The sequence below is a fragment of the Capricornis sumatraensis genome, chromosome 1 (assembly GCF_032405125.1).
Source record: "Capricornis sumatraensis isolate serow.1 chromosome 1, serow.2, whole genome shotgun sequence".
Taxonomy (NCBI): domain Eukaryota; kingdom Metazoa; phylum Chordata; class Mammalia; order Artiodactyla; family Bovidae; genus Capricornis; species Capricornis sumatraensis.
In genome coordinates, this window is record NC_091069.1 from 174,356,471 (window position 1) to 174,373,624 (window position 17,154).

A 17,154-nucleotide genomic window follows, 5' to 3' on the forward strand; every position below is an offset into this window, starting at 1 on the left:
TTTACCAACTGAGCTATTAGGGAAGCCCATCTCACATGAATCCTCACCAAACTGCATCAACTGTAAAGGAGGCTTTAATAAGAGTGAAAAAAATGATATGCACTATTAATACCAATTAGCCTCTTTTCCCAGCCACCCTAGTGTTTCCTCAATAGACTCATGAACAAATTGGCCGTGGCAGCAAGAAGGGAGGCTATGCACGGGCTCAGCAACATGAACTTCCTCTTAGCAAGGCAGACCTGGTTAACCCTACTGCTGACTGCCTAATCTGCTAACAGCAGAGATCAACATTAAATGCCCTATAAAATACCATTTCCCAGGGGGATAGCATACACCCTGATGGTAGGCTGATTACATTGGACTTTGTCCATCAAGGAGGGAGCAGATATTTGTACTTATTGGAATAAACACACATTCTAGATATGGTTTGCCTTCTTTGACCACAATGGCTCTGCCAGCCTTACCATCTATAAATTCAGAGTGCCTTATCCACCATCACGGCATTCTAACAGTATTGTGTCTCGTCAAAGAACACACTCCACAGCAAAAGAAATCTATACATCACTGGGCTCAGGCCCACTGAATCATCTGATCTTACCACACACCTCATCACCCAGAAATGCCTGGCTTAGCTGAAAGGAAGAATGGTTTACTGAAGACTAAGTTATAATGCCAATTGGGGGGCCTTACCTTCAAAGAACGGAGTTCTGCCTCACAGGATGCTGCCTACACTTTGAATCACAGGTGCTGTATTCCTCACAACCAGATTACAAAGTTCCAAGAATCGAGAGGAGGAAGCAGGAGTGGCTACTCTCACTATTACACCTGTTCACTCACCTGAAGAATTTTTGCTTCCCATTCCGGCAATGCTGAGCTCTACTGGTTTAAAAGATCTTAGTCTCCACAAGGTTACTGGCTGCACCAGGTGACACAACAATGGTTCTACTGAACTGGAAGATTAGACTGCCCCCTGGCCATTCTGGGCTCCTTCTTTATGCTACTGAACCAACAGGCAAAAAACAGGGTTTACTGATGGATGGAATGGTTGATCCTGATTGAGATCACGTTGCCATAGAGAATGGAGGCAAAGTGGACTATGTACAGAAGCCAGATATGAGGCACCTGTTAGCATTTCCAATAGGAAAGGTTAATGAAAAACTTACAGAAACCAAAAGAGGTAGAATGACTAAGGACTCGGGACTCCTTGGGAATGAAGGTTTGGGTCATTCCACCCTTATTGCTGTAGTAGCACTGTTAGTTGCTCAATTGTGTCCGACTCTTTGCGATCCCACGGACTGTAGCCACCAGGCTCCTCTGTCCATGGGATTCTCCAGGCAAGAATACTGGAGTGGACTGCCATTCCCTTCTCCAGAGAATCTTCCCGACCCAGGGGTTGAACTCAGGTCTTCTGAGTTGCAGGCAGATTCTTTACCATTTGAGCTACAGGGAAGACTTGCAATCTGTACCACAGTCTAAAGCTATGCTGCCAATGCAGTAGTCACTAGAGCTTATTTCAGTTTAAATTAAAAGGAAATAAAACTAGAAAGTCATTTTCTCAGTCTCACCTACCCCATGGACTCAACAGTGGCTAGTGTATCAGACAGATAGCACAGATTTGAAGTATTATCATTGCAAAAGTTCTTCTGGACAATGCCAGTCTAAAGAATTAATTTTATTTATTCATACATCAGTTAGAAACCCTTTGACAGGATTCTTTCAAAGTTATATTATTTTGGTAAGTGTGTTCAAAATGTCTCCATCTGTAGGAAACTGCATGGTCTCTTATTCAGAGACCTAATGCATTCTCCTGACTTCATATGAATCTAAGGTTCCAAGTTGTTTTACTATTACATCTGAAGATTTTCTCTTTTCTGTTAGCTATCACTTATATTCATTTTAAGTTTAAAAATTTAACAAGCAGGTACTCAGGAAGGGAAGAGTTTTTTTCTTGAAAAACAGCTCCTATGTGTAACTCCATACACTCTCAATAACCACACTGAGAGGAGATTTCACTTCCAAATAATTTTCTAGAATTTTTCCTGATTATTTTTGAATTATACTTTCCAACCTTTTCTACTTCTGGTAGCCACATATCTTGACAGGTTTGATACTCTCAATCTCTTTTCTAGATATCTTGGTTCTACTACACTATTAGTCTGTTAAATTCCACTACTTTCCTGTATGCTTTTTCTGTGGTACTGATAATCATTCACACATTAGCTAGTCCACCAGAGGTCTCTGCTCTGTAATCTATTTTATCTGAGACCATAAGCAGGATCTTTCTTGAATCTTTAGTACATATTACATACTTTTCTGCACTGCACCCTCCTTCCTGTCCTGAACTGCAACCATTGATATTTTCAGTTCTCTTTATTTAAAAAAAAAAAGTCAGCATGCTCTTTTTCACAGCCATTACCTGTCTTCTCTGAATACCATATCAATTTGCTCCTATTTGCTTGAGTTGTTAAGCAGTGAGGCCTGTGTGGGTGGACTCCTGTTTCCCACAGTCTCCCTCTTCCCTTCCGATGTTGTGACACTTACTAACTATACCCAAGTTCTGCTCCCCTCTGGCTTTCAGTTTCTGAAGCTGGTTTGTCTGGCTTCTCGTCATTCCTGTTTGTGTCAGGTAGCTCCACTATGACTTGCTCTGCTTGCTCTTCACAAGACTCGGAGGCCTGGTTTCTCAAAACAAGGGCTCAGAAAAAAGGCAGTCTAAAATGTGCAAATAGCTTGTGTTTCAGAAGTTCCTTTTAAAAATCATTATTGAGAAATCAGCATGTTTCCACAAAGAAGAAAAACACTACAGGTGATGGTTACGTCCCCAGATCAGTTCAGAAAAGCAAACTTAACAGATAGTATGCCTAAAATGTATGACTGTATTAGTAACATCACAGAACCCAATCACCTAATATTTCTGCGGGGGAAAAAAAATCACTCAGTAGTTCAGGTAAAAAGACAAAAACGCAGCAGGGAGACAAGATCGGAGCCCTCTTCCTAAGGATACTACAAGGATACTACTTAAAAATTTTCTGCATTTTAGAGAAATATCCAAATCAGTTTCCTGTTCCATCAAAGGGTCTGAGGAAGAGTCGTGAGGTGAGGTATAAGAGGCAGAGCAGAATACAGACATGGGACTTAGAAATAACAAGACCTGTCTTCTTTCCTTCCCCAGAACCAACCAGTTTGGCCATTTCAGACCCAACCCTAAATCAACTCAAGAGAAAAGATAACAAATGAAACTTTTTTCTTTCTTTCTTTCTTTCTTTTTTTCGGTAGATAAGAGGGTTCCAAGCATTAGACGGATCTGGAAGACAATAAGGAAAAGGGGTGCCTGTGGTCCATTAGACAGTCCAAGATGGACAGTGGCTGGTAAATGATGTATGTAGTGATGGACACGTGCTGAAGATGGTTTATTTAGCAAAAACAATAAATGTCTCTGCAGAGCAGTCCTTAACTTATTGAAATCCTCACTGTTAATCACAGAGGCACATCCAATTACAAGTACCTGAAAGTGTCTTTGTGGTAATTACAGTCTTACATTAACTAAATATATTTAGAAATCCAAATTCTGTTAGAAATAAGTTTAAAGTGCCATAATGTCGGATCAATCTACTAATTTCTAATCTTTAACCCAATTCTCAACAGGAAAGATAGAATCCTTCCTTATCCAGGACTATCATGGACAACTCAGAAAAGAATTAAGTAAAAAGAAAACTTATCCATAGGTCATTATAGATGAATGGTATTTTTAAAAACTGAGATATAATTCACATATCACAAAATTCACTTTAAGTATACTATTCAGTGATTTTCAGTTATGTTTCTAAGCTTGTACAACCATACCACCATCTAATTCAAGAACAATTTCATCACCTTAAAAAGAAATCCTGTACCCATAAGCAGTCACAGCCCTTGGCAACCATTAATCCACTTTTTGTCTCTCTGAATTTGCTTATTCTGGATCTTTCATATAAATGGAACCAAACACATAGCTTTTTGTTTCTAGCTTCTTTCACAAAGCATGTTTTCAAGATTCATCTATGTTGTAACAAGTACCAGTAATTCATTCATTTATGGTATGGAGAAACCATTTTTTATTTATCTATGAATGGCATTAAAAAAATATACTTTTGTTACCTATGTTAATTAACTCCCAGGATTACTCCACATTTAACTCAAGACACAATGTATTTATTCACACACTGACCTCTTGGCCCATAAAGTTATCAGCATTTTACTTTCTATCGATTTATAAATCATCTCATATCTTAGTATCTTCACTGTACTGTGTCTCATGACTTTGGTACATACTTTCTTGGGCTTGCTGCCTAAAACCACTTTTCTAGAGATTGTCCCTTCCCTCCAACTTCTATACGGTTAATGTGACCCTGCTCTTGTCTATAGGTGACTGGACCAGAAATAAGTACCTAATTTAAGCTGGACAATTAGGCTCTTCACTAGGACTATGGAAATGGAAATAAGATTGCTTTTAATTAGCTGCTCTCTTGATTGCAGAAACTACAATCTCAGGAGTTTTCTGTTACCATGGTCTGCCACGTAGACTAAGAAACCAAACAAACAAACAAACAAACAAACAAACCAGTCTGCAGGAAGAGAAGAATCAGAGAAAGAGAGAGAGCACGGTAATGAGACACCGCAAGAACTCCTGGGTTCCCAATGGTGCTCCAGTCCCTGATTCCAGGCCATTCCTAGGTCCCAGGTGCAGCCCCACCATTGGGTTCCATGGGACATACTATACATTTATAACAAAGTCCCCTTACAGATGAAGTCAGTCAAGGAGGTTTCTATAATCTCTAGCCAATGGTCCTAACATAATCATCTACTCAATAAAATTTTAATATCTTTATCAGTAAGGGTTCAGTCTCCATGGTACCCATTACAGTGACTCAAGCACATACTTATTTAACTATCACCTGTGGAATATTTTGGAAATCTATAAAAATTACTCAAGATATTCTTGTATGAGTATGTGGGAAAAAAATTAGGATTTCTATTTTATTAAAAAGCTATATTATTGTTTCACAAACTCAATATATCTTGTACATATTTTGCAAAACTTCATTTAATTTCCTCAGAAATTAAATGGACATTACTACATGTCCATTTATACATGATTAGTAAATGTTTTTAAATTTTTTAAAAAGCAAAGTGTTATATTTTCCTGAGAAGATTTGAAGTTTCTTGAGAAAAGTAGAGTCTATTTCAAACTCTCACAGAACCTACTAAGGAATAATCATATAGATTATTATTCAGAATATTCTTACAGAGGTACAAGTGAGTGGCTGACCTCCCTGGACTCATTTTTTCCTCCTTTAACAGGGTTTATTATCAAGCACTAATAATTCACAAAAGGACAACTTATCTGTAATTAAACAATACTAAGCACATGTAATTGTCATACCATCTAGGTTGGGTAGGCGAGAAAACATTCCTTAATGGACAGCTCGGGAAACGCTGTTCTAGCAAGCCTGATCTTTTCTCCCCAGTTGAGGGGTCCCTTCCCACCACTGCCATCTACAAAGCTAATATACTGCACCTTCCAGGGAGTCTTCATTCATTTTGCAGGGTACTTTTTCCAGAATCAAATCCAGGATTTGTCACCAAATTGGTTTTTACTGGGGATAATAGAGATAAAACCAAAACTCCAAAGTATTTTCTTAAATCCCTATTAAAAATTCTATAAGGATAAATGGGCTAATCCCTCCCAGGCTAAGATCTGGTTCCTAAGCGGATTTTTGTATCACACTTTTTGAGGTCACTACCTTCCCTAAGATAATCTTAAAATTTAAAAATTATACCTCTAATATTACCAAGTCTTACAGAGACAGACTCCCCTTTAAATTATTACATTATTCCAATGGGGGGCCACTTCTTACTGTGTCAAGCACTGAGGCAGTTTCTAATGGTCTTGATTCCAAATTTGCTTCTCTGTAGCTTTAGAGAACTGTGTGGGCCAAAGGTCCAGGAGACAGGTTCTACTTATTCACTACTGCCTCTTTCCAAAAAAAGTCAGCCTCCAAGTTTAAAATATGGCCTAAACTACTTCCACCTAATTATTCTACAAATGAGAAAAAGAGGTAGACAAGAGGTAAATGACACCCCCAAATTCCCAAAGTAAGTTAGTAAAACTAGCATGCTTAGAATATGGCACTCAAGCTCCGGCTGCAGGCTCTTTACATCACACTATCTACCTTAAATGCGTAAGAAGGACAGTATCGAAATCTCTCTGCTTTTTCTGCTTTCAAAAATTAGGGGAGAGGTGGAAGGAACAACACATTTTATTTCATAGAGATAAATGGTCTTTTCTTAAATAGTCTTCCAAACATCATGACGGGCTTGGCCTAGAGGCTATGTGAAATGAAACTGAATACCAGATCTGCTCTGCACCCTGAAAATTTTTCACCATAATGAACTACGGCAGCTATTGTGTGTGCCCAAAGCCATCTCATCTCCCTTTTTCCATTAACAAAGTCTACAGTTTCTTGGCCAGAAGGATGTGTCCCAGATCTGACTAATCAAGTATCTCACATCACTGGCAAGAGTGATTGTTCTAAGTAAGGCCAACCAGAATCCTTCCCTGACGCTAAGAAAAATAAGCTCTCTCACACATGTGGAGAAGGCAATCTGCAGTAGGAGAGCCTAAGACCAATATTCAAAGAGAAACAGAGCAGCAGAGACGAGAGACGGAAGGAGAGTCTGCAGCATCACATCCTTGGTTCTCATTCCTCATTCCTGAGCCGGTTCCTTTGATTTTGTAAGCTAACCCTATATCTTTACCAACTATGGAAGCCAATAAATTTCCTTTTGCTTAAAATAATTTGAATTGGGCTTCTGTCACTTGCCACGCAAAAATCCTAACATACTTAACCCAGAAGACAGGAATGGATATATACATTATCCTTAATACAGGGAAATTAATAAACTATTCTTTAAAAAAAAATTTGGAGGCTTCTAGACAGTCTCTACTGTTTCTTGTATCTGTCCCTCCTGACATCCTACACTTACCAACTTCACAGTGCCCATTATATGCCAGGCCCCAAGAGTATCCGAGTTTGCTAGCAGTTCCCTAGAATGTTCCTGGAACTTTTTTAATCCTAACATGTTTGTTTAATTTGATTTCCAATAAAAGTTGAATGTAAAACACATTCCAAGTAATGCAAGTTAAATGAGATCTACTTGACCTGGTCAAAGAGATAAACTAGACATCAACATTATACATAGCATACTATGAGGCAAGTTTTTAACATTTAAAGCAAATCCAACAGAAACATGGCTACTTCAATATAATTTAGTAGCTTGTTTTAATTTTACAATAGAAATCAAAAACAACAAATCACAGGACCCACCTCCAATAAGGCTCCAGTTTGGAAGAATTTCAAAGGCTTTTCAATGGAATAATAAAGGCTATGATAGCTACCCTTAGCCAGGTATGCTCTGACCAGACCAACTGCTATAACGAGCCACCTAAGAAAAAGAGCAATCAGAAAAAAAAAAGGTTAAGTAGGATTATAATAGAAAGACATGGCAACGACAGATACTGCCAAAGGTGACCTCAAGAATCTGTCCTGGATTTATGATCACCCTCAAATGCCAAGCTGTATGTAATGCACAGAAATGCTGCACCATCAGCAACATCCTAACAAGAGTGCTTTTTTGTAAAAGCACAGTGGCACCTCACCCATCTGGAGCTCGGCTTTTTGGCAACCTTGCCTATTGAGAACAAGGCCAAAAGGAAGGGAATAAGCTAAATTGGTCCTTGAGCGGCTATATTAGGTGCCAGAAAGTACAAGGCAAAAGAAACTATTACAGGAAAATTTAATGCCCTGTGCAGTTAAAGGGTCTGTAATAATAACAGGGTGAAGATAAGATGCTTTAAACTATTTATGTAAGTATCTTACTGGTACCTTAAAAGCTGTTCTTTTAAAAGACTGCAAATGACATGAATAAATAGCTTTCTTTTTTTTTTAGAATAAAAGGCTTTTAAGCTGAGAGTCCCAAAATCAATTCAGTAAAGAAAGTCAGATCAATACAAAATGCAAAAGGGAAGCATTTAGGCATATGGCTCTGAACACATTTTTGTTCTACTCTCCTCCAAAATAAATTTCTCAGATCTTGTAGCTTTTTATTTGTTAAGTTCCATACTGAAATGTTGTATACTTTTATTAAAGTATGTCTCCTTGAAGGTGCTAACAGATTTATTTATGTGTACAATTTTAACTAGGCAATAGGGAACGTGGTCTGATATTTCTAGAAACTATCACGCAAATACATCAAACAAGAGTTTGTAAAAAAAAAAAAAGAAATTAATTCCTTAATGGTGTTACTACTTTAGCATTGGTGGTGGTGGTTTAGTTACTAAATCGTGTCCGACTCGCGATTCCATGGACTGCAGCCTGCCAGGCTCCTCTGTCCACGGGATGCTCCAGGCAAGAATACTGGAGCAGGTAGTCATTTTCTGCTTCAGAGGATCTTCCAGACCCAGGAATCGAACTGGGTCTCCTGCATTGCAGGTAGATTCTTTACAGATTAGTGGCCTAGAAAAAAGCTTACTTTACTCTCACACCCCCAACTTGTCTTCCTGGTTTAAGATACCATTTCTTACCCTCCACCCTATTCTCTATGTTAATGGTTTAAAAATACTCTTTTCACCTTCCCCAATGTATCTTAAAAATCTATCTTCAGTGCAATGCCCTTACTAAGATGACAAGAATTTTTATATACAAGCACACACATAACACTCCTGAATATTCTTTTAAAATCACTGTGACCATTTATGTGATAAAGTAAGCTTGCATGCAATATTTTTTAATTAGTCTTTGAGCCAAGAGACATGAGTTCTAGGCTCAAAACTACTACTAACAAGTTCTGTGACTTCAAACAAGATAAGCAAGTCACAACTTCTCTGAGCCTAGGTTTCAATACTATCTCTAACAATAGTCATAAAGCCCCTATGATCTTCTCAAGATATGTTCTGTGCATGTGTGTGTGTGAAAAAGCAAGGTGCTGAAATGCTAATAGATTAGAATTAGTATTTTAAAAAAGGGATGGGGTTATAATTATACAATTTGCTAGTATCAGTATCTTAAAGACACACAAAATTAACTGCCTTCTAGGGAGGGTAGTGTGAAAGGGAAGATAGGAGGGTAGATTCTCACTGTATGCCCTTGCATATATTTTCAATTTTGCATTTGGCCATTGTATTACCTAGTTTAAAAATATATCAAACTAGATGTTCATTATACAGTTCTTTCAACTTTTCTGTATGTTTGAAAATTTTCAAAATAAAATGTTAAGAAAAAAATTTTTTTACAAATGAATACAATTTAAAAATCTATATATTCGTCTGATCCTGTGATCAAAAATCAGGAGATCAAAGAATTGGAGAAACTTGGAGAGCCCCTAACTCAACTCTTTAGTTTTTACAGATGAAAAAACGGAAGTCTAGAGAAACTAAATGATTTATCCAAGGTCACACAGCTAGTCCGTGTCATAACTAGAACTCAAAATTCACTGTGACAAGGGATGGACTGAAGTAACAAACAAGAGGGGGTAAAACCTGTTTCCAGGGTCTATTCCCCTCCTTCCCAGTAACTCTGCCTTCCATCTCTAGAGTCCTCCCCGCTCCAACCCATCCTATAAAGTCTGCTGCTGCTGCTTAGTCGCTTCAGTCGTGTCCGACTCTTTGCGACCCCACAGACGGCAGCCCACCAGGCTCCCCCGTCCCTGGGATTCTCCAGGCAAGAACACTTGGAGTGGGTTGCCATTTCCTTCTCCAATGCATGAAAGTGAAAAGTGAAAGTGAAGTCGCTCAGTCGGGTTCGACTCCAGCGACCCCATGGACCTATAAAGTCTAAATTCACCTAAAGCACAGAACTGCTCATGTCACTAGGCAAAAACTTTGAACGCTCTTCCACCACCTTTCAAATTAAAGCTCATCGTGGATTTTGAAAACAGCCGCGGAAACAAATGGTCACTCTGCAGCCACAGCTCCCTCCACTCCCTTTAGAGGGAACAGCTCGCCATCCGTGACTTGCCGCCTGGGCTCTCCGCGCTGCAGGATCGCCGGCACATCGCCCCCCAGACCTGGACGTGTGGCCAGCCCACCTGTCCTCCCAAGGCCCTCCGAACCACCACCTAGGCAGCCTTCCCCGAGCCCCCACGGAGCCTCGAAACTCCAGCTCCGAGCACACCCTGTGCCTGGGAACTTGCTCGGCCCCCGGCCCGGGCGAGAGTCCCGAACAGGCACAGGGAAGGAGGATCCCGCCTCGGCTGCCCTTAGCGCCCAAGTGCCGGGGCCCGGACTCCCGCCGCCGGGACTGCGCTGCGCGTGGCGGGCCGAGCCGGGCCGCTCCTCCGGCCGCAGAGCCCCCTCCCCGGCCAGGCTCTCCCCCGCCTTCACGAACCCCAGCCTCACCCCGCGGTCATCACCACATTGTAGATGACCAGGTATGCCGTGGCCAGAGGCCCCGGGCCCTTTTTCTTCCGCGAGCTGCTGGCTTCGCCGGCCCCGGCACGGCCCCCGCCGCCCCCATTCCCTTTCGACGCCGCAGTCGCCGCCGCTGCCGCCATGTCAAGTGCCGGGAACCCACTCTCCTCGCGCAAGCCCCACAGCCCGAACTGGGCACTGTGAGGGGGGGGGCGGGGAAAGACGCGGGAGAGGCGGAGCGGAGGCCGCGGGGCGGAGCCAGGGACAACGCCCACGGCGGCCGCCATCTTGGAGGAGGGCAAAGACGCTCCCGGCGCCTTCCGCCCCTCCGCGAGCCTCAGTTGCCACCGCCATCTTGGAACGGAGTAATCACCGCCGCTTTTGCCCTCCAGAGAATAACCTCCGGCGCCATCTTGATTAGGTCAATATTGTCTTCGGCCTTGCTGGGCAGGCTCGCTGTTTCTACCATCTAGATGCATCGTCGTCCGTGGTTATTCTCTTTCCTATAATTTCTGCCTCCATACTGGATTAAATAAATCTTTCATTCTTTCTTCTCATCGTGACTTCTCCCAGTGGTCCTATCTTCCCCCATAATGCAGCCTTGAGTAAACCTTCAGTTTTGAGTCAGGTCATTTGACGCACATTTCGTTTCCCATCATCCCCAGAGGCCTGTGGGAACTGCCCTTTATGTTAACTTGTAGTTAGGTTGAAGATTTCAGTCTCCGAAGTTTTATTCCCTGCCTTTTAAGTTACTAGTGAAAGAGGAAACAAACAGAGCAGGCTCCAACTTGAAAACAGAACTCCATCTTGGGCCAGACTGTGGACTTTGAGCTATATGCCCAGTATCTATGTAAACGACATACCAACTGAGAAAACAGGCCCCCAGGACGGAAGAACCCAGGGCTCATACCTAGACTCGCCATTGCCTAAAAGAATACCCTAATTATCTGTGTAACCAAATAGAATCATAAATTCCATTTTGATTATTGGGGTATGACCACAGGCCTATTGATAATTGTCCACTGTTAACTACCTAGGCTTAAGGCATGTGAATCATGGGTTAACTTTGTATCTTTCTCTTCCTTTGTTCAGACTAGTTTCAGGGAATTTGGGGAGGTGGGTTTGGGCTTGTACACTTAGGGTATATAAGGTTTTCACAAAAACTGGTTGGGGTCCTTATGCTAAGAGGAGACTCTGCCTTGGGCCCGCCAGTGTAATAAACTGCACTTCACTATCTGCATTGTCCTTCTGAGTGAGTTTGTTTCCCGGAACGCGTGGCTACAACACTAGAATAGTGGAGGTCTGTAGGGTAAGGGAGTTAAAGGCGAGGTTCGGAAAAAGAGCGAGACAGGCACTTCACAGGAAGGGGTGAGAAGGGACAGCAGTCAGATTAGTGAGCTTCTGCACTAACCCAAGAAAAGAGTAAGCATATATGTGGAAAGCTACCGTCTTAAGGGGGCCTGTTCTCCAACGTTGTTCGGAGTAGTTATCTCTTAAATGGCTGGGGCGAGGAATTCTGGAGATGGGCCAGAGGAGGACCTGGAGGGGAGTTTAAACTCCAGGCTATTTTTAGCCATGTAACTTTCCTTCATTTTAGACCCTAAGGAATATATACAAACAGAAAAAGAGAGGTGGGTGCCGTAAATGTTCAGGGCTTCTTTGTGCTGATAAATGAGGGTTAGGGGTTTGTGGTCCAGGAAGAAGAAAGTCTAAGGCCCGTAGTGTTGATTTTCTATTCTAGCCGTCAGGGTCTCAAGCAAAAGAACAGTCTTGACTTGGTCTCGGGAAATGGCTTGGATTCGGTCTTGGAGGAATCCCTGGAAAAGATTAAACAAACAAGTCCCAAAGATAAGTAGGAGGATGATAAAAATGAATGATCTGAGAAGGGAGGGGTAAAACCCAAGGCATCTAGTTCCAATCTGTTAACCATGACTGCTAGGAGTTGCTTAATCTCTGGCGGATTCGTGAGGCTTGATCTGCAAGGTTTTTTGCAGCTCCTTGGACAATACCTTATTGGTTGGCATAGAAACAGCAGGATTCGTCTAGAAAAAGGCATAGACCTCCCTTCTCTGCACTGAGTAGATCTGAGTGAGTGAATGAGTGAAGTCACTCAGTCGTGTCTGACTCTTTGTGACCCCATGGACTGTAGCCTACCAGGCTCCTCAGTCCGTGGAATTTTCCAGGCAAGAGTACTGGAGTGGGTTGCCATTTCCTTCTCTAATCCCCTTCTATTTTGTAATACCAAGGAATCAAGTTGATTTTGGACAGTTATTAGGCCTTGAGCTATTTCATGGAGGCTGTCTGATAGGTCTTTAGATAGTGTCTGATAGTTTTGGATGGAGGTGGTTAAGCTGGCAGTTCCTGTTCCTATTTCAGCTGCCATTTCTAGTCCTATTAAGAGGGGAATGAAATGAATGGCTCGTTTTATTCTTTTGTGAATGAGAGGAATAGGCTAGGGTTGATCATTGGGGGTTATTAAAATGTTTGGACTGGAGTATACAAGGGTGCAGGTTCCGGTCCAATTAATAGGTAGACAGAGGTATGTAGACATACCACACAGGAAATAGAAGCCAGGTTTCGTAATACAACAGCTGAAGTCGATGGTGAAGAGGAGTCAAGGGGAGGTTTTGATAGTTCATTCAGGGACTCTCAGAGACCCCGCTAAGGTGGCCTCAACGATGGGAGAGGTGGAGGAATATGTTGAAGGAAATCCCCCTGTAAAGGTTAAAGAGGGTCCTGTAGGACCAGAAACATTATATATAGCCTTTCCAGTGGCAAAGAGTAAGGTGGAGGTGTGGATGCACATGGAGTTAGGGATTGTGTCCACGGGTTGGTCGTATGAACTGTTTTGGGAATTTCTGGATATGTAAAAAGGAGCTGGTCGTAACTGTTATTTTCTGGACAATAGGGCCTCCTATTGGAGGCTTTTTGTTGAAGGAGGGAAGTTTGGTGAGTAAAGATTTTAAGAGTATGTCTAAATTTCTGATTTGGTCTCTAGTGTGAAGATATTTAAGATATGAGATGAGTAAAGGCTCTCCATGGTATGAGTGGTGTAGGGACATGTTATCTGGGGCCCAGTGAAGGATGGATATGGAGAGGGCTGAATCTCCCAGAGGAGTTACGGATAAACATATCCAGCGGTCTCTAGCCAATTGTGGGTTAGGAGCGTTCAGAAGGGTGTGGGTTAAATTAAGGGTCCAGAGTAGATAGTTGAGGTTAGGATTTTGAAGGAGTTTGTGGGTCAGAGGAAGAAGGGAGAATAAGAAGATGTTAAACAACATTTTGGGAAGTGAGTATAAGATAGATTTTTATGGAAAAGAATTGGATTTTAAAGGGGTACAAGTTATAAAAGGTTCCCTGTAGCCACAGGGTGGAGATGTAATCTTCAGTGTGTTCGAGCATGGATCCTTGAGGACTCGAGACCCAGATATCTGCCAGAAGTTGTTCCAGGAATAATTGCAGCCATGAAACTGACAGGCTTATCCATCACCAGTTGGGGCTGGTGGAAGCCGTGAGAACTTTAGAGTTGTAGGGCCAGTGTGAGAAACTTGATAAGTATTAGTCTAGCAAGCATTTTCATCATTGGGCTGCATAAACTTTTTTAATCAGGTGATGTGTACCCAAGGGGTGATTAAAATTTTGCAGTGGTAGGGGTCAGCAGAATTACCATGTAGGGTCCTTGCCATTTTGGGGTTAGATCTGAATGGGACTAAACTGCCATATAGACTTTGTCTTCTATTTGAAGGGATGGGTATGGAAGATTGGGGTGTGGTCAAGACAGTAAGTTATCTATATGTTGCAAAGGGCATCTCATATCTGGGCAAGTAAAGGAAAAGGAAGGTGGGAAGGCAGTATGGGACTGTCCTGGGAGGAGGAAGACCCAAAGGTATTATGGGCCTCCCATACATGACCTCGAATGGACTGGTATTTAAGGGTTTTTTTGGTAAGGCCCAGACCTTTAAGAGGGCTAAAGGGAGAAGCTTAGTCCAGTCTTGATAAAGTTCGATCATTAATTTGGTCAGAGTTTCTTTTAGGACTTGGTTGGCTCTCTCAGCCTTAGAAGACCAGGGATGATAAGGAATGTTCAACTTCCAAGGAACTTGAAGGGCTCGTGCAATATGTGATTTGGGATGTGAACTTGGGCCTGTTGTCAGACTGGAGGGAGGAAGGCATTTCAAATCTTGGGAGGATTTCAGTAAGAATAAGCTGAGCCACAGTAGGGGCTCATTTGTTAGTAGCTGGGAAAGCTTCAATCCATCCAGAAAATGTATCTATGTAGACTAGGAGAAATATAGCACTTTTTACAGGTGGCACGTGGGTGAAATCTACCTGCCAGTCTTGTGCGGGAAGATGTGCGTGAATTTGGTGGATGGAGAAAGGAGGGGGGGCGGTGAATGTTAGAATTAGGATTTGTCCACTGACAAATGGTACAAGTTTGGGTTAGATTATTTAAAGAAGTCACATTGTCCTTAGTTAACTCAATAAAGTCCTGAAGGAAAGTCTTAAGTACTACTGTAGAGGGGTGGAAAAGGGAATGTAAATATGAAAGTAATGTGCGGATGTTAGGCTCGTCAATTTGGGCTATAGTAAAGACAGGACCAACAGGCGGCCTGCCGCTTTGCTTCATAATCTGCTATATTTTTATAAAAGGAGATAGGACTATGTCGCTGATGTCCCTGGCAATGTATTACACCAGCTTGTTTGGGGAGCTGAGCTGCATAGAGGAGTTCAGAAGTAAAAGAAGCACTGAGAATAGGTGTGCCCTTCTAAGTAAGGAATCCCCTCTCCCTCCAGATTATGTTAGAATGTAATATGTTATAGACATATTTGGAGTCAGTGTAAATGTTTATCTTTTGGTCTTTGGCTAGGGTCATAGCTTGTGTAAGAGCTATCAGTTCACTGTTGTGAACCAATAGTCTCCCAACTGCTCAAAGCCGGCCTTATGGACCTATCTGTTCTCCTCATAATACTCCTATACTGGCAGTCAAAAAGGGACCCCACTCCTGGCGTTTACTTCAAGATCTTCGCAAAATCAATGAGGCCATAATACCCGTACACCCCGTGGTCACTAACTCTACAGCCTTCTCTCACATGTTCCCCGACACACTCTATTTCACGGTATTGGTGAGTAGTATTAGTACTACTAATACTAGTATTAGTATTAGTACACGGTATTAGTCTAGGCTCGCCCGTCCCTGGGATTCTCCAGGCAAGAACACTGCAGTGGGTTGCCATTTCCTTCTCCAATGCATGAAAGTGAAAAGTGAAAGTGAAGTCACTCAGTCGTGTCCGACTCTTAGTGACCTCATGGACTGCAGCCCACCAGGCTCCTCCAGCCATGGGATTTTCCAGGCAAGAGTACTGGAGTGGGGTGCCATTGCCTTCTCCATTGAAGGAATGAGGTGAGCATATATTTAGAGAAGCATTTCAGGTTAGTTGTTGGGCTTCAGGTATGAAGAGGGTGGTTCCAGCTAAGGCCTGGAGACAAGGTAGCCATCCAAGCATGATGAGATCAAGTTGTTTAGATGAGTAAGCTAGAGGGCCCCATATGTCCCCCTCTTTTTGGCACAGAATCCCTAAGGCATGTCTTTGTCGAGAATGTACAAAAAGGAAAAAAGGCTTGGTGTAATCAGGTAAGTAAAGAGAAAGCGCCTGTCGTAATTGTTTGATAAGAGTCTGTATTGTAGTGTGGAGAGAGATGGGGGCCAGTAAGGATTCATCTAAGTTTTCTTGAGTAGCTTGGTAGAGAGGTTTTGTGTGGAGGGCAAAATTTGGGACCCATATTCGGAAGAAGTTTAATAGACCTAATAGAGAAAGAAGTTCCCTCTTGGTTTGGAGCCTGGGGATCTGTGTCAAGGCTCAAAGTCTCTGAGCTGGGATTATTTTGGATGTGGGAGTGAGAAGTAGTCCCATTTACTTGACAGTGGTGGAAGCAATCTGTGTTTTGGAGAATGAGACTCTGTAGCCCCGGTTGCCTAGGGCATTTACTACCATCGCAGTGTGGACTCGGCAGTTAAGGCGAGAGGAACTACATAAAATCAATCGTCTACATATGGTAGTCAGGCAGTAGAGTCTAGGTCTAAAGTTTGTAGGCCTCTTTAAAGGGCTTGACTGGAAAAATGAGGGCTACCTCTAAACCCTTGTGGTAGAACAGTCCGAGTTAATTGTTGAGATTGATATGTGTCTGGATCCATCCGGGTGAAAGCAGATAGGGGCTGTGAGGAGTGGTGCAGAGGTATAGTAAAGAAAGCATCCTTGAGGTCCAATACCGTGAAATAGAGTGTGTCGGGGAACATGTGAGAGAAGGCTGTAGAGTTAGTGACCACGGGGTGTACGGGTATTATGGCCTCATTGATTTTGCGAAGATCTTGAAGTAAACGCCAGGAGTGGGGTCCCTTTTTGACTGCCAGTATAGGAGTATTATGAGGAGAACAGATAGGTCCATAAGGCCGGCTTTGAGCAGTTGGGAGACTATTGGTTTAAGTCCTTGTCAGGATTCTGTGGTCAGGGTATATTGAGTTTGGGTTATTACTTGAGAGGGATTCTTAAGAAAGACCTGCATGGGGGAATGGTGTCTGGCTATTGATGGGGCTTCAGTGTCCCAGACCCGAGGATCTATCAGGGGAAGGTCAGGGGACAGGTTTTGGGATTGAGGGCTGGCCAAGGGTTCAGGTGCCATTTGGACGTAAAGAACTGATATGGGATCT

General features: G+C 42.4%; 1 protein-coding gene across 2 annotated transcripts in view; it reads right to left on the minus strand.

The window, feature by feature from the left end:
• Positions 1-10,591, minus strand: part of HACD2 (3-hydroxyacyl-CoA dehydratase 2) — an 88,057-nt gene extending 77,466 nt beyond the window's left edge. The window contains exons 1-3 of one of the 2 annotated variants that reach the window (XM_068964632.1): positions 10,436-10,591; positions 7,364-7,485; positions 5,908-5,996 (exon numbers count right to left, since the gene is read on the minus strand). In XM_068964632.1, coding sequence (XP_068820733.1) covers positions 5,908-5,996; positions 7,364-7,485; positions 10,436-10,590 — 366 coding nt within the window. In that variant the 5' untranslated portion in view covers position 10,591. The remainder of the gene's footprint in view (positions 1-5,907; positions 5,997-7,363; positions 7,486-10,435) is intronic. The other variant, XM_068964639.1, reaches the window with a different exon arrangement.
• Positions 10,592-17,154: the final 6,563 nt, after the last annotated feature.